Source organism: Micromys minutus, assembly GCF_963924665.1.
Source record: "Micromys minutus genome assembly, chromosome: 9".
Lineage (NCBI taxonomy): Eukaryota > Metazoa > Chordata > Mammalia > Rodentia > Muridae > Micromys > Micromys minutus.
This window is the reverse complement of record NC_137978.1, coordinates 43,421,376-43,446,883: the sequence shown is the minus strand read 5'-3', so window position 1 is coordinate 43,446,883 and position 25,508 is coordinate 43,421,376. Positions and strand designations below refer to the sequence as shown.

Sequence of the window (25,508 nt, the reverse complement as noted above, 5' to 3'; positions counted from 1 at the left end):
AACCTGTGATTCCAGGCTGCGGGGCTGTGGATGAGGGGATTGTTCTCTGGGGATCGAGATATCGTGTCCATAAGAGTCCCGAGTGCCCCTCACTGCTGTCCTCTGGGGGTGTCACGGGGGAGGTATGCTTGCCCTGTTAGTGTTGGTGGCTTTGGCTTTCTGTTCCCATGGCTCCATGCTGTGGCCCCAGGTCTGTGTCTGTCCCGTCTGGGTTTGGTACTGTCTGCATGTTGTGTTAACTGTGTTTGTCTCTGTCGACGTCCAGAGATCTGGGCCACACTGTGGGTACAGCAGTATACGTCCCTGACCACCTGCTCTTCAGAGTAGCCTGGCCCCTTGGGTCACTCCCCTCTGGGTCCAGGCTCAACCCTAGACTCATACCACCCACTCTGGCCTCTAGAACCTGCTGTAAGTGACAGGGTCTTACAGACCACGTGTTTCACCCCTTTTACCTGCTGCTGCAGACACCTAGACTCTGGGCCTGAGATCTAGCGGTCAGCCTCTGAGCCACATCCTGGCTGACTCTCCAGGCTCATCTGTTTGCCCGTCTCTGAGAAGCTGCACATCCTTGACATCACACCCGTGCATCGCTTGCCTATAGGCCTTTGCAGACACTGTTACCTCTGCCCGAATGCCTGCCCACCCTGATGTCTGAGTCCCACTCACTCTTTGAGTCTCGAAGCAGGCCTTCTCTCCCCATAAGGCCTCCTTGGCTCACCTTTGCAGGATAGGCCAGCATCTAGGCAGCTTATTCCCTTACTAGAAAGTTGAGCAAGACTTGCCCAAAGTCACACATTCAGTGAGGCAGAATCAGGATTAGATGCAGAGCCTGCTGTTTCCTGGTGGGAAGGAAGTACTCAAGGCCAGACTGCTGGGGAGACATCACGGTGGACTGGAGAGTGTCTGGACAAAGCCGCTCAGCCCATCTGAGGTTGGAGGGTCACTGTGTGACTGTGACTTGCTCAGAGGTGGGTGGGGTGGCAGGGGGAGGGGCTTGCCACGGGAGACAGTCAAGGTCAGCGTGGGCAGACTGCTGCAGAGCAGCTTCTGAGGTGCAGTCTGTGAAAGGGCAAGGGGGAGCAGGGAGCTGGGCCTAAACTCTAGGTGGAGGCTCAGGTTTGTTGGTACTTATAGCTCCTGGGTAGACAGGCCACTGGTGCTGAGCTGCTAGGGGATATGGGGTCCAGCCCAGTTCTGAGGAGCCCAGTGTAGGAGGCTGGGTGGGAAACTGTGAAAGCCATCAAGAAGGCCAGAAGCACAGGGACCCCTCATGGGCCCACGTGGCCCTGAAGGGAGTGGCCTGGTGGTGTGTAGAAGGCCTTATAGGTGGGAACCCTTTTCTGAGTCCCTGTTGGCTGCTTCCGGAGGCAGGCACATCTGACCAGCCCCTTTGCTGGTCCCTGGTCTCTGGCCCAGAGTTTGTGAAACAGCTCCAGGAGACAATGTCAGTCATCCACAGTTAAACGTCCTTTACCTTTTAGAACAAGGAAAACAAATGGCACTTGTAGGTGGATTGCAAGGGTGAGAGTCACGGTGTGTGGCTCCTGCTCAGTTGTCGCAGGCCACAGCTGGCTGCCAGTGTGTCTCCTCTACCCATCCAGTGTGGACACTCAGCCCCGGCAGGCCTGGCTCCTGCTTCTACTCCAGTAAACTCCCCCCTGACTTGGTGTCCTCTCTGTCACATTGCTCCCTTGGTCCAGCATGCTCTTTGTTGCCTTCCTTCCATCCCCTGTCTCATCTTGGCATTCAAGGCCCTAAGACTGGCATTGGTGGATACCAGGGCCAAGGTCATTGCCAGACTCTTCCTGGAGCAGGGGAGAGGAAGACCAGGAGGGGCACTGTGTGATGCTCCGGCAAAGCCTCCCTTTATGTGCTTGCCTGTGTAGCTAAGGCAGGGGCTATCCCTGGCTACTCAGTGGTAAATGATAAATGGTAGCACATATTTAGTTCCAGCAGTGGGACCCTGGGCAAGCCCTCACCTCCCTAGAGGAGTGGAGAGTAACTTCCTCAGAACTGTCTGGATGCAGCCTAGTGCAGTGGGCGGAGCCCTGGAGCAGGGCTGCCCGTCTCACCCCATCTTACTGGTGCAGAAAACAGCTCAGGAGACTGTATCCAAGACTGCTGCTGGTACTAGTCCTTGCAGCCTGGAGCAGGTGTCCTTCCTAATGACTACTGGGTTCCTCCAGAAATGGTGGCAAAAATGTCTTCCCTGCTTGCATCCTCGTGGGCTTCTGAAGAGCTCTCCACAGAGGGCACTTTGTAAACTGAGCAGCCAGAAAGCAGGAGAACTGGCCTGTCCGAATTCGGAATCCTAGTCTCTGTTCATTCCTTCCTGAGATTCACACCCACGCACTCTGGTCCTGGAGGCCGGGATATTAGGATGGACAGGTGGACCTAGACCCAGGCTACTGTAGATTAGCTCCTCAGTCTCCCCTCAGCCCCACCTCATGCCCACTCATGGGGTTACAACCTAAGGCAGGACACACTCACAAACCTTAGGCCAGAAGGCTCTGTCCTCTCCCTGAACAGTTCAGGGATTAATGCACAGGTCTTGGGGTCAGGCTGAGGGTAGTGGGGTCTTCCTAGTACTTGTAGTGTGACCTTGAGCCTCTCTCATCTTTGTTTCCTCATGTCTAAAAGGGGGCACAGTGAGACTTCCTGTTCTAGGCGTCAGTGTGCCTGGTACGAGGTGAGCACCCCTCACGTAGTCTTGCTTGGAGGTTTTTTTGTTTTTTCTGGGAGAGAAATCCCAAAGGCCTGAGGTCATCAGGGAGCCTGGGACAGTCAGAAAAATGGGCAAGCAGAATATGCTTTTTGTCTGTAAGAGGCCAGCATGGGCAGAGGGAAGGGCCTCCTATGCCTGTGGGGACAGAAGGCTGACAGGACCTCATCCCCAGCCCTCTGCTCCAGCCTAGGGACTGAGAGCAGACTCTCCCCAGGCTGGGAGTGAGAGGCAGGACTTTTACACTTAGAGCAGCTGCTGGCCTCCTTTCCACTGAGGACTAGAATTTACAGAGCAAATGGCCAGGGGAGGCAGCGAGAAGCCCCCTAGAGGTGCTAGCTGGCCTCTTCAAGCCCTAGCCTCTTCACCTATGAGAAGAGATAGGGGTGCCTTTTGTGCCCCCTTGTCAAGCAAATATCACAAAAGGCAATCCATATAAAAGCTTCTTCTGAAAATACTCAGTTGAGAGTGAATCCACGTGGTGGCTGTCCTCAGACTCTGCCAAGGTTCCAGGAGGGACTTCCCAAGCTCACTGGAACAAGCCAGGTTGCAGGCATTTCCTTTTGGTCTAAAGCTGCAATACCAGGTAGGGTTTGCAATCACAAGTTATCTCTGAAAGATTACTCCATCAACATGGCTAGGAAGTGAAGTAAGGGAACACCTGTGAGCACCCAGGCTCTGCAAATCCCAGAAAACTGCCTCTCCACCCCACCCCCAACCCCTTGCCTCCGAGGAAGGACAAAACTAGTCTTGAGGGCTTGGTCCTTGTATTGCCCTGGTTGAAAAGGCCCTCCAGCCCATAGGCTGCCAAACTTGCCAGCAGTGGGGACCGATAGGTGCCCTTGTCACATTGTGTTAACTCCTGGTCTCCCCAGGCCCCTCCCTTAAGCACAGCACCCTGACACCCCATCTTCTAAGGTCAGATGTTACACACCTGTTCACGCCCAGGCTTTGCATTGTGTAAATTTTGAGGCGAGGGGAGTACGCATCTGGGGCTGTGTAAATTGTTCTAGCACCTCCCTTCAGAGAGGCTGCATCTTTGCCCCACCTCATGTCTTCTGCTGAAGATGTCTTCCCTAAGGGCTAAGGCAGAAGGGCAAGGATCCGGAATGGGTAGTTAGTTGCAATGTGGCTATTAACAAAGGTGTTTCCTGGATTCTCTGGGTTGTCTCTGGGTGGGGGAGGGTTCTCTGTAGAATGCAGCTGGGTTGGCTCTGAAACCTAGGGGACCTTGGAAACTGGCCTGGCAGCATCTGCTCCCAACCCCCAAGCCTCCCCTCCCCCACTGGGAGCATTCTGGTTTGAATGTGACCTTTGCCCCTTGAGGTCCACCCAGGGAAACACTGAATTCCTGACTTTTCAGCCTGAGAATGTGGGTCTTTGGGTTTGGTGGGAGGCCCACTTGGCTGAGGAATTCTCAAGGGGTAAAGCGATCTCATAGCTGAGAGTGACAGGTGCTCTCCCTTCCTGCAGGATGGCCGAACCTCGATTTAACAACCCATACTTCTGGCCCCCTCCTCCCACCATGCCAAGCCAGGTAAGACTGATAAGGCCGGCTCTTGCTGCCTTCCGAACGGGAGCTACTATATGCTTTGGGGCTTGGGCTGTAGCTTGCACGGGAGAGGGTCCTGGGGTGCGGCCCACACATTCCAACTTGGCTCCTCTCGCTTCTGCAGCTGGACAACCTGGTCCTGATTAACAAGATCAAAGAGCAGCTGATGGCCGAGAAAATCCGGCCGCCTCACCTGCCACCCACCTCAGCCTCATCACAGCAGCCACTGCTAGTGCCCCCCGCGCCGGCTGAGAGCAGCCAGGCGGTCATGTCGCTGCCCAAGCTGCAGCAGGTGCCGGGGCTGCACCCGCAATCCGTGCCGCAGCCCGACGTAGCGCTGCACGCGAGGCCGGCCACCAGCACTGTCACAGGTAACCGGAGTGGGCGGGGCTGGAGGTGGTAGGGAGAGTGGGTGGGGCCTGGGGAGTGGGCGGGGCTGGCAAGGTCGGTTAAGAATGTTGGGGCAGGATCTTGTTGAGGTAGGGCTTGGTGTGGGTAGGACTTGACTGTTTGAGAACAGGGTGGGCAGGGCTGGGGGGGGGTTGTAGGGGAAGCTTGGCAGAGAGGCTAGTGGTACTAACCATAGCCCCCGGGCTTTTTCTCTCTGGCCTTGAACTATGAAAATTTCTTCTGTCAGTTGGATGCTCACTAGGAAGGTACTATCTACAGAGGAAGACTCAGAACCTCCAGAAGTTTGAACAAGTGTAGGAGACGAGAGACTACTGCCGTGGAGAAGAAAAAGGACAGGCTCACGGCAGACTAGGGGGTGGTGGAGCAGGAGGATAGATGGCCCTGGCAGAAGGGGCAGTGTGTAGAAGGCCACAGGCCAGGTTGTTTGGTGGGGGAGAACCAGGGGACACTATCAGTGGTAGAGACTGCAGTTAGCTTGGTAACAGTCCTTCCTCTCAGCAGCCTGGTGATGGCTGTGCTGGGTTGAAGGGCAGGTTTTGGTATAGAACCAGCGTCTTGATGCATTCCAGCCTGCTGTCTCCATTCAGCAAAGGGGAGCAGCTGAGCGGAAAGCACTGTGTTCCACCCACAGCTGGGTCTGCTCCCTCTGCCCAGCCTCTGCCACCAGCCAAGGGCCCTTCTCCTTCCTTGAGATGCCCGAAAACTGTGGGCCGTGTGAGCCTTCCCAGGCCCCAGCTGTACTCTGCACATCTCCCGTTATTATGGTTTTATTAAATTTATTTTTCATTGTAAAAGTAATATTAAAAAAGCAATATACTCATATTAAAGGAAATTTGGGAAAAGGAGGAACTAAGAAAAAAATTATTCATAATCCCAAGTGCCTAACACAGAATCTTTTTTTTTCCCTTTAACCCGAAATCTTAGAGACTCTTCTGGTGCATTTTTTTCCTTTTCCATATCTCTTGTTTGTTCTTTAATATGCATGTGTTTGCTGTGTTTGTGGCAGTGCTGTGTCCACAGCTTAGCTTGGATTTTTTTCTTTATTCCCTCTGCAATTCCTATTTGACATGTCTCTCCCAGACATCTTTAGTGCACATCTATTGTAAACGTAACAACATAATCATTATTGGAAATTTAGAAATTTTAGAGAACCTAAACGGAGAAAAACAAATCATTACCATTGCCCGCTTTTGTTAGCATTCTTGTGTGTTTTCTCTATAATTTATTTTACTTTATCCTCTGATCACAGATGTTTAGATAAGTGAATCTACCAAGTAAAAGATTCAAATAATTTTGAAGTAGACAAACAAAATATGGAAAACCTCCCATTACCAAAACTTTTCCCTCCCTCAGTGAGGAGGGCTGTGTTAGCCGGCTGGAGGGGTCGGGTTCTAACCCGCACTGACTCACTCAGAGCAGGTTTGTCCCTGCAGGTGGTTAGAGTGTGCTTTCTGAGGTAGGTGGGCCTTCCTCTGTGTACAGGCCCCTTGTCCATATCCATGGATACAGACAGGATATGCTGAAGACAAGCTCTTAATATCATCGTGGGGAATCACAGTGTAGTGTGGAAAGCCCCTGTGTGGTGATCTTTGTGCTCAAGGGTGATTGTTTTTTTTTTTTTTTTTTTTCCCATGGTGATCTCTAGAAGTGGAATCAGTTGCCTGGCTAAATGTTAGGAGCATTTCAGCTTTTAATAGTTATTGTCACACTGTCCTCAGTGGAATCCATAAGTGTGCATTCCTGCTACCTGTGTGAGGCACAAACCAGGCTCACTCGGACTCCAGGTCTTGTTTACTTAATGTACAGATTTTGGCTTAGTTAAAAATGTAGCGAGATATAAATGAATTGAGCCATATTAAAAATATGATCACATTTAATCTACTATAGGAGCATTTATCTATGAATGTTATTATAAATGTTTGCAGCCCCTTCTTTCCTTCCTGATGGGCCTCACTGTGTAGTCTAGGCAGGTCTGGAACTGCCCTTCCTCTATGTCAGCTCCCAAGTGTGTGTATTATACGCAACTATTCCACCACTCCTGCCTTCGTTTCTAAGAGAAGAACTTTGGGCTGGGCACATTGGGGAGAGGTCTAAACCTAAAGGGCAGGCCAGCTTGGGCTACACAGGATCCCGTGTCAAAAGGCAAAAATAAGATAAAAGAAGAAAATAAATAAAAGAGGACATTACAGATTTTGGGAGGGTTCCCAACCCCCTTTTTAAAAATGTCTTTGTAATAGAACCAGAAGACAGTTAAACCATTACTTTTAAAACTTGCCCTGCCCCCACCACCTACCCATGCATGCCGCCTGTTCATTTTACCTGGGCTTACACACACAGCCCTTTGAGACAGAGATAATGGGAAGTTGGGAAGAAAAGACTGACCACCGTTTGTTCAACCCTTCCCCAGTTTGCATAAGTCAGTTGTCTCTGAAGTCTCGCTATTATAAATAACATGGTGGGGAGCATCTGGGTACCTGGGACTTTTTCTGTGGGTGGAATTATTTCCAACGTGCTTTTCGGTTTCTGTAGTGCTGGCTGCGAACCCGAGGCCTTGAGCTCACCCGTACTCTACGAGTGAACAACACCATCAGTCAGTCAGCCCTGACGATGACTTCTGAACAAACCTTAACCCGGGCTTCATTTTATCTAAGGCGTTTGACATGTGCAAGCTGTCATTCAGTTAGGAAGGCGGGAGAAAGACAAGAGCTGGGAGGCCTGTGGCTGAGTTGTCCTTAACCCAGCCCCCATGTGTGTCTTTCTAGGTCTGGGGCTTTCGTCACGGACCCCTGCTGTGAGTACATCTGAGTCAAGCCCAGGCACTGGCACAGGCACCAGTACCCCGTCCACACCCACCACCACCAGCCAGAGCCGCCTCATTGCCTCATCCCCCACCCTCATCTCAGGGATCACCAGCCCCCCCCTCCTGGATTCCATCAAGACAATCCAGGGCCATGGCCTGCTTGGCCCCACCAAGTCTGAACGCGGCCGTAAAAAGATCAAGGCAGAGAACCCAGGGGGTCCCCCTGTCCTTGTTGTTCCCTACCCCATCCTGGCCTCCGGTGAGACCACAAAGGAGGGCAAGACATACAGGTGAGTGTCTCTGGGTGAGGTTGTGTCGCAGGTGTGTGTCTGCAGATGCAAAGTGTGGCCCCAGGGGAGATCATGGGGAACTAAGATTCAAAGAGCAGGGCAGACCCACACCGGCTGTCAGGGAGGAGGGGAGAGAAAAAGAATTTAGCCCCATCAGAGGTGGTCCAGGGCAGGCAGCACCCTGGGGTGCCAAGAGTCCTGTCCTTGGCTCGTGAGGGTCACCTGAGCCATGTTAAAACACTCGATGCTCTTTCACAAAAAGCTACTACTGCCAGGGCTGGACCTCCACAAGGTCTGAGTTCGTTGGGTGGAGGTGGGGAGGTAGGCACCTATACTTGTCAAAAGATACCAGAAGATTCTAACACATCCAAGTCACAGTGACTTAGCCTGTGAGACTCTCCTCCCCCAGGGCCATAGGTGTGGCCATAGGTAAGACCTTGTCTGTTTTCCCTGTGGCTGTCTGTCTGTATGTCCCCCAGACAGCTGTTCCCAGAGTTCAGAGGTCCCTTCAGACTAGAAGGTGCCTGCACTGGAACTTGCCCCTGTCTCTCTCTCAAGTGGGTCTGTGTCCTGTGGACTCCATAAGTAGATTCTGCCCCATGCAGAGAAGGGCTCCCTGGAGACCTGCCCTTTGAGACATCCTGGTGTGGATGGGGATCTTCCCAGGTGTGAAGCTGCCTCTTGCCTGCAGGTGTAAGGTATGCCCGCTCACCTTTTTCACCAAGTCTGAGATGCAGATCCACTCCAAGTCGCACACCGAGGCCAAGCCCCACAAGTGCCCACACTGCTCCAAGTCCTTTGCTAACGCCTCCTACCTGGCCCAGCACCTGCGCATCCACCTAGGCGTCAAGCCCTACCACTGCTCCTACTGTGACAAGTCCTTCAGGCAGCTCTCCCACCTCCAGCAGCACACCAGGTGGGTGCCTCTCTCCCTTCCTCTGCTCTGGCCCCTGAAGCTCAGCACCTCAGTGCTAGAACTATTGCCAAGAGGAGCAGGAACTCTCTGGTGTCTGTTGCTCCCAGGGTCAAGACCAAAGCCCTCTGATGAGCCTTTAAGGCCACGCTGGATGAAGCCCTTACTGGGGGCGCCATGCTGGATGAAGCCCTTCAGCTTCACTGAGCTCTGCTCTCACTACCGCACAGTCCTTCTTGTCTCCAGGTCTTTGCACTTAACTTTACTTGAGAGATCCTGGCCACCTCTTCTGCACCGCTTGGTCCCACTTCCTCTGTCATAGCTGGCGTGTGGCTTCTATGTGCCCACAGGTCCTGAGCATCCAAGGACCATTTGTCGCCCTTGAATCAGGAGTAAGCTGTCTCATACTTGCCTGTGTGTTTTTCTACCTCCCTCAATATTTTGGGAGCCATAGAAAGCAAGGGCTTGGTGTCCTGTATTTTCTGTATCTATCCCCCGTGGGTGGCAGCCCGTATGAGTGTTTAGGCGTTTGGTAAGTATTTGTGGACTACATAGACCTAGTTTGGACAGCGAACATGATTCAGACATTTACTCATTGCCTCTTCTGTGCCAGACAGAATTCTAGGAACAAGCCAGATAAAATTCTCTGCCTGGTGGTGTGCGTAGCCTTGCTGAGTGTGCGAAAGGAGAGTTAAGGAAAGAGCAGTGTGTGTGAGGGAGAGCAGAGAGATGCTGGCAAGACTGGCTCCCTACGTACGAGCAGAGTTTTAAAGAGACGAAGTTTCAAGGGGTCGTAGTCTGTGTGTTCCATGCATTCAGAGGGGGAGAAGTACACACAGCTAGCTCATGTGACTGTCTGCAGGTAGATCACGTGTTTACCAGTGATAACAGAGAAAAGGGCTGTTCGTTTGCAGAGTCTGTGACTATTGACAGCTAAGGTTTTCTCCTCCTGTAATGGACTAAAGCTATATATGAAACCATATATATTTTATTGTGAGTGCTACTTTAAAAACTGCTTGACCCATGGTGTTGGGAATCAAACCTATGGCCTCGAGTGTGCTAGCCAAGAGTTCTGTCATTGAGCTATACCCCCAGCCCTGATAAATTTTCGATGTGGTGACTTTTTTGTACCAGGGATTAAACCTAGATCCTTGTGTACTAAGTAAGTTGGCTACCACAGAACTACCTCCCAGACCTTTAATGTTTTTTTCCTTTGAAACGAGGACTTGTTCTCTGATGATGCTGATGAACCCGCCATCTTCCCTCTGCCTCCCTGGTAGCTAGTTTTAACTCTGCCTGGTCACAGTGTTTCTAGTTGCTCATCTGCTACTGTGGTCTGGTCTTCACAGCCTTTATCCCAGGGTGCAGATGGTTTTTGCCTTGTCCGTTGCTTTGCTGCGGAGAATGTGTAGGTACAATAGTAAGAACCTATTGGCAGCATGGCCCAGAGGAAGCTGTCAGCCTCGGTCCCCAGCTCTGTGCCGCCCTGGTCACAGATCTGACTGTGGATGTATGTTTCAGCAATTTTCTGATGTAGTCATGCCTTGTTTTGTTTTTATTTATTTTTTTTTTAAAGATTTGGCTGGCCTGGTGTGCATAGGTGTGTGAGACATGGTATCAGCGAATAACCAAGGAGCTGCCAGTAGCATGGTTTGGAGAATTACAGCACTTGGTACAAAATGCCAGGAGACTCTGCCAAGTCCGGGGCCAGCATTTTGATCATTGTGTGTATGTGAATTTTTAAATATTATTAGGGATCAGTGAACTGAGAACTAATGATCTCACCTCGGCCGGATGGTAGGATAGCAGGGACCCCCCCCATCCCCAACCCCCCCCCCCCCGAGACCAAGGGTCCCCATGTCAAGTCCCCATGTTTTCTTGCTCTGTTTTGTCTTTAGAAAGAGGCAGTAAGGCACAAGTAGCAGAGGTAGGAGGATCTGGATTCCAAGTCTAGCTCCAGTTATATAGTAAGTTGAAGGCCAGCCTGAGCTACCTGAGATCCTGTTTCAAAGACAGAACAAAACCAATCAGCAGATTTCCCTTTCTTCTTCCTTTTCTTTTTACACGAGGCTTTGCCTCCACAGGCAGTGGAACAAACACATCCAGCCGTTTACCATGTTGGCCCCAGTCTCACAGAGTCCTGTCGTTCTTGTTGTGGCTAATTAAATGAGATTCATCTTTAGATGTGACATTTCTGGCACGGTCACGGTTACAAATTTGATTTGGACAGTTGTATCCTGTTAGAAAGGAGAGAAGACTCCTTTGGAGCCGGCTCACAGAGCTATGATGAAGGGGGAGTCTCACTGAGGCAGAGAGAGGGTCTCACTCAAGCACCACACTTGTTCTGTGTGGTTTTCTGAGAGAGGTGTGATTTTAAATTGTCCTTGGTAATTTACTAGTGTATAAGGATGTGGAGTTTCTATAGCCCCTCTCCCCTGGAGCTGAAGGGTTAAATGAAGCAGGCGTCTATTTGGAGACCGTTTTGTTCTATTTTGTTAAATACTGCTTCCTAAATGAAGGGTCGGAGACAGACCAAGTGAAGGGTGGTGATAATCGCTTGTCCTCTGACCCCATGTCTGACAGTCCACTGGGCTATGCTGTCCTTGTTAAGAGTAAAGACTCAGGCAGGCAGCATCTATTCTCAGGCTGGTGTCACATCCAAAGCCCAGGTTCTGAGGCATAAGAAATCAAGGTCTGTTCTAGACCTTGCTGCATTCTCTCGATGCTCATCAGGAAGACTCTGGAAGTTTCTGGCCTGCTGCTCAGGGCATAAGCCTTAAGGCAAATGTGAGGGACTCAGACACCTTTTGATAGGACTGCATGATTCTGCCCAGTCAGCAAGATCAGCAGGGAGTGTAGAGCCCACTGTTAAGGCCTCGAGCGTGCTGCCTTTTGTACTAAGAACATGATGTACATTAGTAAGCTTGGCTCACCTTCAGAGGCCTTTATCCCATACAGCTAATTGAGAAAGGTATTTTGTATCTAGAAAGAATTTTTGTGTGTCTGCGGTTCAGGGGATCAAACCCAAGGCTCTGGGCAAGCATCTACCATTAAGCTGCATGTGTGCATGCGTGGGGTGGGTGGTGTATGTATCTGGTGTATGCGTATACCTGGATACATACAAAGAGCCGCAAGCACAGCACAGAGGCCAGGGAAAGAGATCTGGTTCTCCCCTGTCACTGGCAGCCTCATTCCTTGAGACAAGGTCTGTGGCTGGCATCCAGCCAGGCCCGGCATTCCTCCTGTCTCTGCCCCCACCTCCCGACTGGGGTTATGAGTATATGTGTTTAGCCACATGCAGCTTTCATGTGGGTGCTGGGGATTCAAACAAAGGTTCTCATGCTTGCTCAGCAAACGCTGTTATCCACTGGGCTGTCTCCCCAATCCTGGAGATGTGTTGCAGTATGAAACAGGGTCTCACTGTGTACCTTTGGCTAGTCTGGAACTGACTCTGTAGAGCAGGCTGCTCTCAGACTCACAGAGATCCCCTTGCTTCTGTCCCCCGGGTGGCAGGATTAAAGGAATGTGCCCCTGTGCCTAGCTAAGATACATTTTGTTGACATTTTCTGGGACAGTCTCTGTACATTAGCATGTTTGGTCCATCTTAAAAAGTATATGCTGTGGACTGGAGAGAAGGCTCGGTGGGTAAGAGCTCTTGTAGCCAAACCCGAGTCATTCCAGTTATATAGATCTGGAATTCCCCTGGCGGAAGGAAGAGAACTGACTCCTGCAGTTTGTCTTCTGACCTCTACATGTGCACTGTGATATTAGGTGTGTGAGCATGCCTGCATGTACACATACATACACAAAATAAATCCATAAATGCAGCCAACTTTTCTGGAACAACAAGCCATGCATGATGTTGTGCTTATAATGCCAGCACTTGGGAGCTAGAAGCCAGAGAGTCAGAAGTTCAAGGTCACCCTCAGCTACATAGTAAGTTTGAAGTCTGGGTTATACAAGACCCTGACTCCAAACAACAAGCAGAATGGGCACAAAAGATCTATGTGCACCCGATATTTACATGTGTATCACATGAACCCATGGGCATTGAGCACCTTTTTTGGGGCTTTGCTCCTCCCTGAGGCTACAGATTTCCTAAGGCATTTGTAATTTTATGTCCAACTAACTGAAAACAGGGAGGGTACCAGACAGCCCCCTCCCTCTGAGCATCATCCTTCCCAATTGTTGGTATTGTCCAGTGACCATCTGGAAAGTCTATGAGGAAAAGTTTATTATTCTGAACTAAAGTTCTGGGCCTGAGTAAGGTCATCCAGATCAAAGTCAGCATCCATTAAAAATAGACACACTTGGGGCTCAGTGGTTACGGGCTCATCAGTTCTTCTGGAAGACTTCAGTGTGATCCTCGCCACAGTCCACAGGCCCACAGCTGACCTTAAGCATAGCTATGCATACATGCACATATTCTCTCTCTCTCTCTCTCTCTCTGTTAATAAAATTAAATCATTTCTTTAAGAGAAAACGACACAGTACCAAGCAGTAACAATGACTCAGAATTCTGTTGTCCACGAGCAGACTTTGTGTGAGCATTTGTAAGAATGAGTATGGGAGCTTTACGCTTTTAGTCCCAGCTCTCAGGAGGCTGGGCAGGAGGAGCTATTCCTCCCGTTGAAGGGGACTGTTTTGCCAGAATGTTCCCAGACCTGGAGGTTGCTTCTGTTTTTGGGGTGTTTGTTTTGGTTTTGTCTCTCTTTCCTCATTTGTGTGATTCAACATTGTAAAAGGCAGGAAACAAAACAACATAAAGGAATCTGTCAACATTTAAAAGATAATTATAGGGGCTGGAGAGACGGCTCAGTGGTTAGAGTACTGACTGCTCTTCTATAGGTCCTGAGTTCAATTCCCAGCAGCCACATGGTGGCTCACAACCATCTATAATGGGATCTGGTTCCCTCTTCTGGTGGTTTGAAGACATTGACAGTGTACTCACATATGTAAAATAAATAGATCTTTTTTTTAAAAAAGAAAAAAAAAAGAAGATAATTATAAGTCACAGGGCACTGGCTACAGTTAGGCTACCATGCCCTCACCCAGTGGCAAAGAGGAGTTTGCCTTGCCCCCAAGCCCCAGGACCCCCAGCACCCTCTGAATCAAGAAATCAACCTGCTCCATTCTATAGAGACCATGTCTGTCTTCCTGCCCTTTGAGAAGTCACACACATCTTCCCAATGCTCCTGTCAGGAAGGGTGTGCGGGTGAACCCAGAGCAGAAGCTGTGCTGGGTACTCAGAAAGGTGCAGCATTAGCAGAAGGCATGTCAGGCTGGCCCCACAGGCTGAAGGAGCTGTCCCTCAGAACACTGTTGGGGTGATCCTATTTAGTGGCTCCCAGAAGACCTTGGATTTGAGAGGAAGGCACATGTAAAGAGTGGGTGACCCCCAAACTGTACCCATGAGTGCAGACTTGGGGAAGATCATCTCACCTAATGGCACAGACCACGAGCATGTATCAGCTTCAAGCAGGATACTCTCCACTGTGTTCTGCTCATGGTAGCCTCTCAGCATGTCTTTTGCAGTTGTGACAAAGAGAAACACAGGTGAACGGTACCACATGCCTACAGGTACGGGAATATGAGAGTCAGGAATGAAGCTGCTTCAGGGGGGATTCAGTGAAGTACAGGAGAGCGTTCAGAGTCTGTCTGTCTGTCTGTGGAGGCTACTGCCAGACACATTGTTTGCTTACATATGCAGGATGCAAACTGTGCTTGCTTTTGCTTTTCTTTCCGTGGCTGTGTGTTGTGGGCTGTTTGTGTGTGTGTGTGTGCACGAGTAATCCTAACCACACACACACACACACACACACACACACACACACACACACACAATGCTAAGTGCAGCTGGGAACAGTGTTCTTTGGCTTTCTTAAGTCTGATGACAATAATTACAATATTAAGAACAGCTATTCATGTGCCCAACACGCACTGCTTTAACACAGGAGAGGCTCCTGAAGTCTTTGTCTGGGGTGAGCGCGTTTCTTCGTAGGAGAGAATGTAAAAGGAGAGGGAACCCTGAATATTAACTTTTACTACATCTACCCTTGCGTTCATTATGAAAGACCAAGTAGTTAAAGCCACTCAGTAGAGCGAAATGCTGGAATATGGGGCTCACATCTGAAATCCCAGCATGTAGAAGGCCAAGGCAAGAAGAATGCCTTGAATTTCAGGCCGGCCTTAAAAAGTATTGGAGAGATGGCTCAGTGGTTAAGAGCACTGACTGCTCTTCCAGAAGTCTTGAATTCAATTCCTGACACTCACATGGTGACTCATAACCATCTGTAATAGGATCCGATGTCCCCTTGTGGTGTGTCTGAAGAGACTGACAGTGTGTTCATATAAATGTTAAGAAAAAAGGTGGTGAGTTGGCTTGACTGGTGAAGACGCTTTCCGCCAAGCTTAATGACCTAGGTTTGTTGCCTGCAGCTCACATGGTGAGAGTCGACTCCCCTAACACAGTGGTTTTTGAATGCCCTTAGATGGAATCTTTTGTGCCTATGAACTTTATCATCATCCCTAGTTTAAATTTGAAGACTCAGGGAGACAAGAGGTGTCAGAAGTGTAATTCAAGGGGCCTGGGCTCCAGATGGAAAGGAGGGGGTGCCTGGGTCTGCATTGCAAGGGCTGTGTGGAGGGGCAAGAATTAGGTAAGAGAGTGGGTCTGGTTTTGAGGTGCCCGCGTGGGGCTGGGATCATGGGGTTGGGGAACATGGGAGCATACCTGTTACTGCTGATTTCTCTTGTGCTTAAAGAGGGACTGCCTAAGGTCAGACTGAGCATCCTATCTTACAGATCAGGGAGCCAAGGCTGGAAGCTCTGCTAACAGGAAGATGTTAGGAACAGGATGCTGGTGGTGGGCACGGCCTGCCATTCAGGGCTGGAAATGAGCCCTTTGTAGGTAGTGGGCACAGGCAGTCCAGTCTTTTGTCTAGTGGCTACCCTCCTTGAATCTTTCTGAGGTAGCCCTGAGCTGGTTGCCTCATACAGAGACAAGTCAGTGGTAGGGACAGGCCTTGGCCCAAGAGGATCCTTTTTATGACTTCACTGTGACAAGGCCAGTGTATGTGGACATGCCCATGAAAGAGGTATGGTGAGGGACTATCTGGGCCTGTTGGAAGGCCCCACCTGCCAGCCAGAGGGCAAAGGCCTTCCCGAGGCTCGAGGCTGAATGTGTGCCAGGGAAGGGTAATACAGAAAAGCAGGGGCAGAGAGGAGCTACCCAAAACTGAGGCAGAATGTGAACGGGCCCTGAACGCTAGAGTCAGGGCCCGGGACCCTGTCCCAGACAAACAGGGACATAGTAGGGGTGGCTGAGCAAGGACAGGACAAGGGCAGGCCCCAGGGACGATATCATAACTGAAGCTGAGGACAGTTGGATGGACAGAGGCCAGAGGGGGTAGTTTGCTGGTCAAGCGGTTTGCTGTATCCCCTGTGGAAGAACTTAAAAGTCCCTGGAGGACCACATGTTAGTCAGCCAACCAACACTCAAGCCACACCCTCAGGCGAGAGCCTGAATGTTATGTGAGCCTTATTTCTGCTGTCAGTGGCTAACTTTAGAGATGAGGAGCCTTCTCCTTCTGTAGTCCCCGGCTGTCTGTTGAGCTTAGGTCAGACTCTGGGGAGGTAGCAGGGGGTAAAACCCAGAGAGGTCTTGCTCTCACGGAGGGAGCCAAGAAAACAGAGACTGTAGCACGTCCCAGGGATTTGGGGGAGTGGGAAACGGTTCAGACCAGCCACAGAATCCAGAGAAGGATGCTGGTGGCTCTTGTGTGGGGCCTACTCTCGACCACCAGAGAAAGTGAGTGGAGGCCGGAGACAGAGGTACTTGGCAGCAGAGGTTTAGCTGTGGCGGGGCAAGGACTCGGCCCTGGAACTGCCGTGGGATGTGTCGAGGGTGACTCCCTCACTGTGCCTGCTCTTGCAGAATCCACACAGGCGACAGACCCTACAAGTGCCCACATCCTGGATGCGAAAAGGCGTTCACTCAGCTCTCCAACCTCCAGGTGAGCCTATCTGACCCCGCCCCTGCCCCACCCCCAGCTGCAGCCTCCGTTCCAGAGCCTCAGAAGGGGTTGGATTTGGAGTAGAGTCAGCACCTCACCTCCCTCCCCCCTCTGCCATGTTCTGTAACAGTCTCACCAGCGCCAGCACAATAAGGACAAGCCCTACAAATGTCCCAACTGCTACCGGGCCTACTCAGACTCCGCCTCCCTCCAGATCCACCTCTCCGCCCATGCCATCAAGCACGCCAAGGCCTACTGCTGCAGCATGTGCGGGCGAGCCTACACCTCGGTGAGTCCTGCTGCCTGGCACCAAGTTCCAGAGCCTAGAGGCAGGGTTGTGGGCCTGGATTCTCCTTAGCCCAGAGTGCAGTTTCTTCCTACTTGGTGCAGCTGCAATCCCTGCGCAGTCCAGCAGGGGGCACAGCACCATAGCCAGAGTCACCTATCTTCAGGGAAAGAGGACCAGAGATGGTTCCTGGGTGGGAAAATCCTCCATAGGAGAGCCTTGGGTACTCGGGTAACTCAGTTATGTGCATGCCTCTAGTCCTTTGACTGTTCTGGCAACAGGCCACCAGAGCCAAGAGTGTTCAGGAGTATCAGTCATGTGTCCCATGTCCCCACCCCCCTCCCTACCCCCCTTAGAACCCCCTTCCCTAACCCACCCCCACTATCGAGTGGCTCCTTACAGGCTACTGCTAACAGGCATATCAGCAAGCCAGTGACTCATTCTTCGGTGTCCACTGAACCAGGCACTAAGGAGACAGGAAAGGCAGATCAGATAGGGACTACTGATGGAGACAGGGATTAAATTCAAAATTACACGTAAGCTTTTACTGGCAAGCAATGGTTACTGTTTCAAAGCAGAACTGACTGCTCAGATCTAGCCCCAGCAACCCTGAGCAGGATGCCCCTCTAGGGCTGGACACTTCCCACCGGATGCCACTTCTCTCTGGGATGAGATCACCAGAAATGTGTCCAGATACTGTGTATGTCCACTGGAGGGGCGGCCCTTTTTCCAGTTAAGAACCAGTGTTTTGAGAGACAGTAAAGTCTGAGGAGACAAAGTTAGGGACAGTCCAGATAAGGTCTACTGAGAAAGGGACGCACGTTAGCTTTCTGTCACGGTAACAGAATTCCTCAGGCAGTCCATTTAGAAGGTGAAGGGTTTGTTGTGGCTCATGGAGATGGTACTCTGTTTGCGCACCATGCATGCCGCTGAGTGTCCTCAGTCCCTGTTCCCTGGAGCAAAACCCAAACATCCTATTATTTTGTTCGTAAACGCTTTATGTTTCTAAGGGCCATGGATCCTTTTAAAAACATACCCATGATATCTTTATAACCCCTATTCAGAGGCCCTGTTATCCAATACCCAGACAGCATGGGCATATTCCTTTGTCTCCTAAATGTCATATTTTTATTTATAGAATTTTTTTTCCAAGAGCAAGACCTAAATAAGATTCATATATTATCCTGTGTCTTAGGGGTTTACTGCTGTGAAGAGACCCTATAACCACAGCAACAGTTATAAAGGAAAACACTTAACTGGGGCTGGCTTGCAGTTCATTACTGTCATGGCGGAAAACAGGGCGGCATGCAGACAGACATGGTGCTGGAGAAGGTCTGCAGGCAGCAGGAGACTGTGCGTCACACTGGGCACAGCTTGAGCATAGGAGATATCAAAGCCCGCCCCCACAGTGACACACTTCCTCCAACAAGGCCACGCCTCCGAATAGTGCCACTCCCTATGGGCCAATCATTCAATCTATGGGAGCCACTCCTTTTCAAGCCACCACAGCCTGCGTCAGTGTCTTTTAGGGCACAGCCTCCCTCGCCCCTCTCTCCTTGCTTCATACTCACTGGAGATGGGTTTCTGTCTTGGCTGACTGCTGATTCCTCTCTCTGGTTTATGCAGCACCTTGCCACATTCATAGGCTCTCTCTCAGTCTCTGCCTGATGACCTATCTTGAGTAGTGGCTAGGGACAGGGTATGTTACCCTGTTCCTGGCCAGAGCCAGTGGAGGATGTGGGCATGCCAACAACCCAGGTCACCTCACAGATCCAGTGATGGTGCCTCAGGGCAGACTTAGTACAGCCAGCGGGGAATAGGATGGCTCAGGTGTGGCTTCACCCCCAAGAGAGAGTTACCTGGAGGTTTACAGAGGTCAGGACTTCTGTTTCCAACTGGAATAAACTATTGAGACTGGGAAGGAGGGCTCTGGGTAGAGCTGCTTACAGAGAAGGAAACGGGGGCTTAGGAGTAGGTTGGGGACATGACTTGCTCCGGTGCTAAGAAATGGCAAACTCAGCTCCTCTCAGGCCCCTGCCTCAAGCCCAGGGGGAACATGGACCAGTTACTGAGGTGGTTGTAGGCTGGCAATAGTGGGCAGAGCTGAGGAGTGCAGGGCTTGAGCGAAAGGTGTTGAGGGTGCGTCTAGTTGCCTGTCAGCCGTGTCCCCCCTGCCTCCCCAGCCAGCACCGTGTAGTACTGGATCCCAGCAAAGCAAAGAATCATCCTACAATCAGTAGACCCCATTCCATTCCACAGGTCCACCTGCGCTCCAAAGCTGTGGCTGCGGTGGGATACCCTCTAGTGGCTGCTTTGGAAACAGCAGCCTCTGTTGTGATGGCTTCTTCATATCCCTTCTGCCCACAGGAGACCTACCTGATGAAGCACATGTCCAAACACACAGTGGTGGAACACCTGGTGAGCCATCACTCACCCCAGAGGACCGAGTCCCCCGGCATCCCGGTGCGAATCTCTCTGATCTGAGCCCACCTGCGGCCCCGCCTCGCCCACTTGGCAGACACAGACCCAGGCAGCACCCAGCCTAACTCCTGCTGGAGCCTCCAGGAACCACCAAGCTCTCTCACGACCTTTCCAGCCTGCCAGAAAGCTTGGTCCACAGAAGCCCTGCCTGGTCCGGCTCCTGCGCAGCCAGGCCAACTGCAAGATTCTGGATTCTGGACTGTTCTGGTGGCATCCAAAGATGATCTCAGAGCACTTTGAACCTGTCAGTCGGGTTTTCTTTTCTTGTCCCCCCCTCCCTCACTTGCTTCACTGTTTCTTGTTTTTAAGTTTGTTTTGGAAATAACAAAAAGGATATTTATTGGCCAGAATGTTGGTGCTGCTAAGAAGGAGAAGTTAAAAGGACTGGACAGATGGATACAGAGAACCAGAGGGCAGCGTGGGAACTTCTCTGGCCACAACCTCAGGTCTTGAGGGGAGGCCTGGGGTTCTGGACTTCAAAGGGGACACCCTCCCTCAGGTGGGAGGAGACAGGAGTCAGCTGGAGTGAGCCCTTCACCCTGTCACCCAGTCAAACTGCCTGAGCTTTGCCCTAGCCTTTGGGAGCAGAGGGTACAGCAGCCGCCAGGCCTGCCTGGCTTTAGGGGAAGGAAATGAGAGAGGTCTGGAGAGCCGCAGGACCAAAGGGTGCAGTGACGGCTGGGTGGCAAGCCCAGGGAATGGGTTGGGGGTGTGCTAGGTGAGACCTGGCCCTTCCCCTGCTGCCCTGAAGACCACCCCAGTCTACCTCGGTGCTGGCCAGGAAACCTATCGGCTACCTCTCCCACCACTCCAGACTGTGGGCAGGGGAATGGAGAGGGAGGGGCCTGGGACTAAGTGCCCTTTCCAGAATTTCCTCCAGAAGGGTACAGTGCCCAGGGAGGGGTTGTCCTTCTCGCCACAGATGAGGACTCCCCAACCCAGACCCCAGGCCCTGCGGCAGGGATAGGAGCCTCCAAAGGAGGTCCCAGGAGCAGACCCTGCCCCCAGCCCCCCCAAGACATATCCCAATCCGAAAGCCATGCGTGTCCGTGTATATAGGAATTATGTACAGAACCCAGAGAAGCCCCCTTCCACATCACCCCCAGAGAAGAAAACTAGACAAAACTCATCTATATATTCTGTATCTGGAGTCCGTTTGAATATTAACTGTGTTATTTTTATACACTTTTTAAGCCTTAACTCGCCATTGATTTACCAGTTTAACGTTTTCTGGGGTTTCTTTTCCACTGGGAGGGGGTCTCAGGCTCCCCCCACCCCAACCCCTTTGTTTGACTTGCGTCGTCTGATACTCAGTATTGTAGCTTTCGTCCGCATGTTACTACCCTGTAAATATGCTGTCCCAGTACTGTTAACATCCTTTGCTTTTTTCTATGGGACCTCCAGGCCACCATATTTAGAAATAGTTACCTTATTAAAAAAGAGAAAACAGTCTGTTGGCTTTTCAGTCTACATCTCAGTGTCAGGGAGGTGAGGGCGCGTGGTCCTCCAGAGCTTCAGGAGAGAAGCTTCTCCTCTGTTTAAAGAAGGGGATGGAGCCAAGCAAGGTCTGTGTGGGAGAACACTGGAGGGGACAAGAGACAAAGGGATGCGGCCCGTCTGCTCTCTGTATTTCTCTGCTGTGGAGAATGAACTGTACACAGGGTGTGTGGCGGAGGTGTGCAGTGCCTGGTGCAGTGGGAGAGAGGACAGGACCGCCTTGGCACTCCTCTGCTCCATCCAGGCTTGGGAAGGAAAGTGATGGCCGCTTACTGTGGGCACCCGTGCTTTGTGCTGGGATGGCACGCAATGCCCCCAGGAAGTGACTGCAACCCAAGAGAAGAATTTTTCCCATTTGAATGGCAGGGATGGTGCACAGAGCCAGTTTTCCTAGTTTGAAGATGGGTGTGCTGACTTCTGTTTCCCCCACCTTCTGATCGTCCACCCCAAGGGCCTGGTGTTTTGGAAGCCGTTCTAGTGTTGAGATAGGAATGGGCTCATGAAGTTACATTCACATAGGTTTTCCTCCATGGTGGAGTTAGTGTGTTGATGTCTAGGAGGAGGAGTAGGAAAGTTTATCAAGGTTGACCCTGTGGAGGTACCTTAGTGCCTTAGCTCCTGCTCATCACAGAACCCATATCTGAAGTATGTCACCCCAGGAAGGAACCAGAACATGTGTTAGACTCTGTCACTGGGACACACACCTGGGGCGGGGTGGGAATCTCACAGGAGGACTGATTGCTTCTGGCTTACTATTTCATTCCGGTGGCTCTTGGCCGTCAGTTTGGGCCTGAGCCTTGAACTTGCAGGGGAGAGGGGTAGAGAGTGTGAAATGCTCACCCCTGTGGCAGCTAGGACAGAGAGAGACAGAGAGAACTGAACAGGGACAAGGTATGCCCTCTATGGATTCTGGGCCTGTCTGGGGCCAGCATCAGTGTTGGTGGATGCAGGGACTGGGGGGAGGGATGGATGAATTCTCTGGCTGAGTGTAATACGAGTGTGGACTGTCACAGCAGCGTGCCCACTCCCGTCTGAAACCCAGAGAGCACAGGGTCTTGTTTTCACAGCCTCGTCCAGTCTTCCAGCAGACTTTCCCAAGATCTCTGCCTACAGCATGCTAGGCTTTAATCAAGACTTTTCCAGAATCTTCCCACAAACCCATCCCAAAGGCTGCAGAGTCACCGCGACAACCCAATTCTCTGGTATGATTTTTTCATGTTACAGACATTTCATTCTGTGACAAATGCCAGATGGTTAATAGGAAGCAAGATGGGCCAATGACTTCTGCTGGTGGGACAGTCCCCTAGTTGGATGGCTCCACTGTTGCTGGGGCTATGAGAGGCAGATCACCTATATGGAAGGGCATGGCTGAGCACAGTTGCTCACCTCAGAGTGAGAGAAACAGAGAAAGCTGGGAGAGGAACCATGAAAGACAAGCAGTTGGTGACCTGCTTCCACCTGCCAGCCTCGATTTCCCCAAATGGGTGGTAAATCCATTGATTGGGTCAGAGCCTTCAAGAGTTGGCTTAGCCCTTGAGGACTAAGTCCTTTGGGGGTGCACTTCATGCCAGTGTGATAACCGTGTTTTACCCTTGAACTGGAAATGGACTAGCACAGAACCATGTTTTTGGTAACCTCACAGGCCGCTGCTCTTTCTCTAAGGCTGACTTCTGTGCTGCTATGCTGGAAAGAGCTGGACTCGGCCAGGTGTGTTTGTATCCCATTACTAACACTATTCACAACTGATTGCCCAGAGATGACCCCCTGACTCAGTAAGTCCCCACACAGAGTCAGCCAGAGGTGCAGTGGCCGCCCTGGCTCATTAGAACAGGTGGTGCATACCACCCCCCAAGTACACACTCAGGGGTGCTGGTGACTTATAACTACCCATCTGTGTTTGCGTGTCCAGGAGCGTGGAAGCCAAAGGTTTACCTCATCCCCTTTGCTGGGAGTATATGGACAAGTCCTGTGGACCCAAGGACATTGGTGGCCACTGGGGAAGTCTCTGTAGAGGCGGGGGTTTCCTTCCTTCCTGCCCTGCTGCCACGTATCTCTAACTTCTGTCTCTGAGAGGGACAGGGAACTGTTCCCAAGGAGGTACCATCTTACACCACCCTGGTATTTCCTGCATCCTCTTTCCAGGCCTCAGAGGGTCTCCCTCAGACTCTGGGTCTTAGAAAATCTCGCTCATTCCTTCCCCCTTACTCCTCTATAAGCCCAGGATCCTCTGTTCTCAGAAGGACCCCTCTCAGGAGGACCCCTCTTTCTCTATGACTTTGCTTGTGATGGGGACAGGCAGAGAGGGGGAGAAAGCAAGATGGTTTTGGAAGCATTGTGGCACCTCCTCCCTCATGGCAAGAGTACTTCTGGCTTCCCACATTTCCTATGAATAAACTAAGCCCCAGCACAGATAAGGAACTTGTTACAACACGCACGCATTTCCTAGAAGGGAAGGTTCACAATAAGGTGTTTCTGGCTCATAGCTCTCCAGCCAGACAGAGCTTGTTGTAGCTGATAAATGTAGGGTTTGTTGGGGAGGACAAGCATTGTCCCCCACGAGGAAGGACCATGCCTGTTTACAGACAGCACCCACCTGCCTTTAAGTACATTTGGCCCATTCATTCATTCTTTTAGAGTCCAAATAGCTTGGCTTTTGTTCATCTAGTACAGGTAGAAGACACTGAGAAGCAAAAAGGATAGTTTACTCAATATGAGAAGCAACACAAGAACTTGTTCATAAACAGTATCAAATTGTAAAACACTATGAGGGTTTGGCCAGACAAATAGCTAGAGGGACCGCCTTACTTGAGAGCAATGGAGACCACAGTACAAATTCAAGAGCTTGGGCAAATGGCCCAGTCTGAAAAATACAAGTGTGTGGCATGTGTGTGTGCATGTGTATGTGCATGTGTATGTGTGTACATGTGTGTGTGTCTGAGTGTGTATATATGTATGTATGCATACATGGGTGTGTGTTCATATGCACATGAATGTGTATGTGGGAGTGTATGTGTACATGTATGTGTATGTGTCTGAGTGTATGTGTACATACATATGTATGTGCATGTATGTGTGTACATGTGCACATGCATGTGTATGTGCATGCAGAGAACAGAGATCGATGTCAAGTACGTTCCTCCATTGTTCTCCATCTCAGTTTTTGAGACAGGGTCCCTCACTGAATTTGAAGCTCACTGATTCAAGCAGGATCATCCTAGCTCTGCCCCATGACAAGTATGTGCTGGTATGCCTGCTTTCACATGCCCCCTCAGATTAAACTCAGGCACCCCTGCTTGCATAGCATAGCAGCTGTCTGCACAGGTTTGACCCTACAGACTCATGTGTTTGAGTGCTTGGCCCACAGGGAGTGATACTATTAGGAAGTGTGTCCTTGTTGGAGTGTGTCACTGTGGGTGTGGGCTTAGAGACCTTCCTCCTAGCTGTCCATGAGCCAGTCTTCTGTTTGCCTTTGAAACAAGATGGAGGACTCTCAGCTCCTCCTGCACCATACCTCCTGCCTGGCTGCTGTCATGCTTCCCGCCCTGATGATAATGGACTGAACCTCTGAACCTGTGAGCCAGCCCCAATTAAATGTTGTCCTTAGAAGAGTTGCCTTGGTCATGGTGTCTGTTCACAGCAATGAAACACTAACTAAGACACAGACGCTTATTTGACTGGGCTACCTCCAGCTCCCCGTGTTTCTCTTACAGAGGAGAATGGTAGTGAAGACATGAATGAGGAAATTCAGCCACCACCTCCTCTTCTTCCTCCTCTCTCTTTCCTTCTTTTCCTTTCTTTCATTTTTAATACTTGTGCTGTAGAAGATACCATAAGGATCATTTTGAAATGACTTGTTTGTTACAATAGCCCTTGAACACGTGCAAACCGTGCTACAGTTGGGCGATGATCTAGCAGAGCCCTTGACCAGAACGCCTGCTCTCCTCTCTCAGTGGCTCATTCTTTTTTCTTTTTATTGTAGGTAAAAAAATCTGTATTGTCCACCATCAGTGATGTCCCACTTGGCTCTACAGTATCATTTCCAGAGCTTCCCCGAATCACGTCGTCCCGAGCCTCATTGTACTTTGTCTTTTGTTCACAAAAATCACATCCTTGGCAGGAACAGTTAGTGAGAAGAAAAACTAAAGAAGCCAAAAATCAAGTTAGTGCATTTATGGCCTTTCCCAGAGCCTGGAACCACAGTCCAGGTCTTTGATAAATTAGATCTTTGCTCCCGTTTTGTGGATGTTGAGGCCTAGCTGCTAGGTCCCAAGGTCAGAATGGTACCTCCAACAGTATCGGATAAGTTTCCAGGAGCCCGGTGTGCTAGTGTTGGCTTTTGACACAAATCTTGACATCCTGAAGAGGAAACTTCAGATGAGGGATTGCCTCCATCAGACTGGCCTGTAATGCCTCCATCAGACTGGCCTATAGGCATATCTGTGGGGCCATTTTCTTTTCTTTTCTTTTCTTTTTTTTTTTTGGCATAAAACTATATGGATATATTTTTGTCAGTACTTGATCTTTCTTAAAGGTTTGTCAGT

At 50.7% G+C, this 25,508-nt stretch overlaps 1 protein-coding gene across 2 annotated transcripts in view; it reads left to right on the top strand.

The window, feature by feature from the left end:
• The window catches only part of ZNF362 (zinc finger protein 362), a 31,501-nt gene extending 10,606 nt beyond the window's left edge, over positions 1-20,895 (top strand). For both annotated transcript variants that reach the window (XM_080921623.1, XM_080921622.1), the window contains 7 exons: positions 4,196-4,259; positions 4,399-4,645; positions 7,448-7,775; positions 8,467-8,691; positions 16,625-16,703; positions 16,834-16,992; positions 19,357-20,895. In XM_080921623.1, coding sequence (XP_080777749.1) covers positions 4,197-4,259; positions 4,399-4,645; positions 7,448-7,775; positions 8,467-8,691; positions 16,625-16,703; positions 16,834-16,992; positions 19,357-19,473 — 1,218 coding nt within the window. In that variant the 5' untranslated portion in view covers position 4,196 and the 3' untranslated portion in view covers positions 19,474-20,895. The remainder of the gene's footprint in view (positions 1-4,195; positions 4,260-4,398; positions 4,646-7,447; positions 7,776-8,466; positions 8,692-16,624; positions 16,704-16,833; positions 16,993-19,356) is intronic.
• Positions 20,896-25,508: the final 4,613 nt, after the last annotated feature.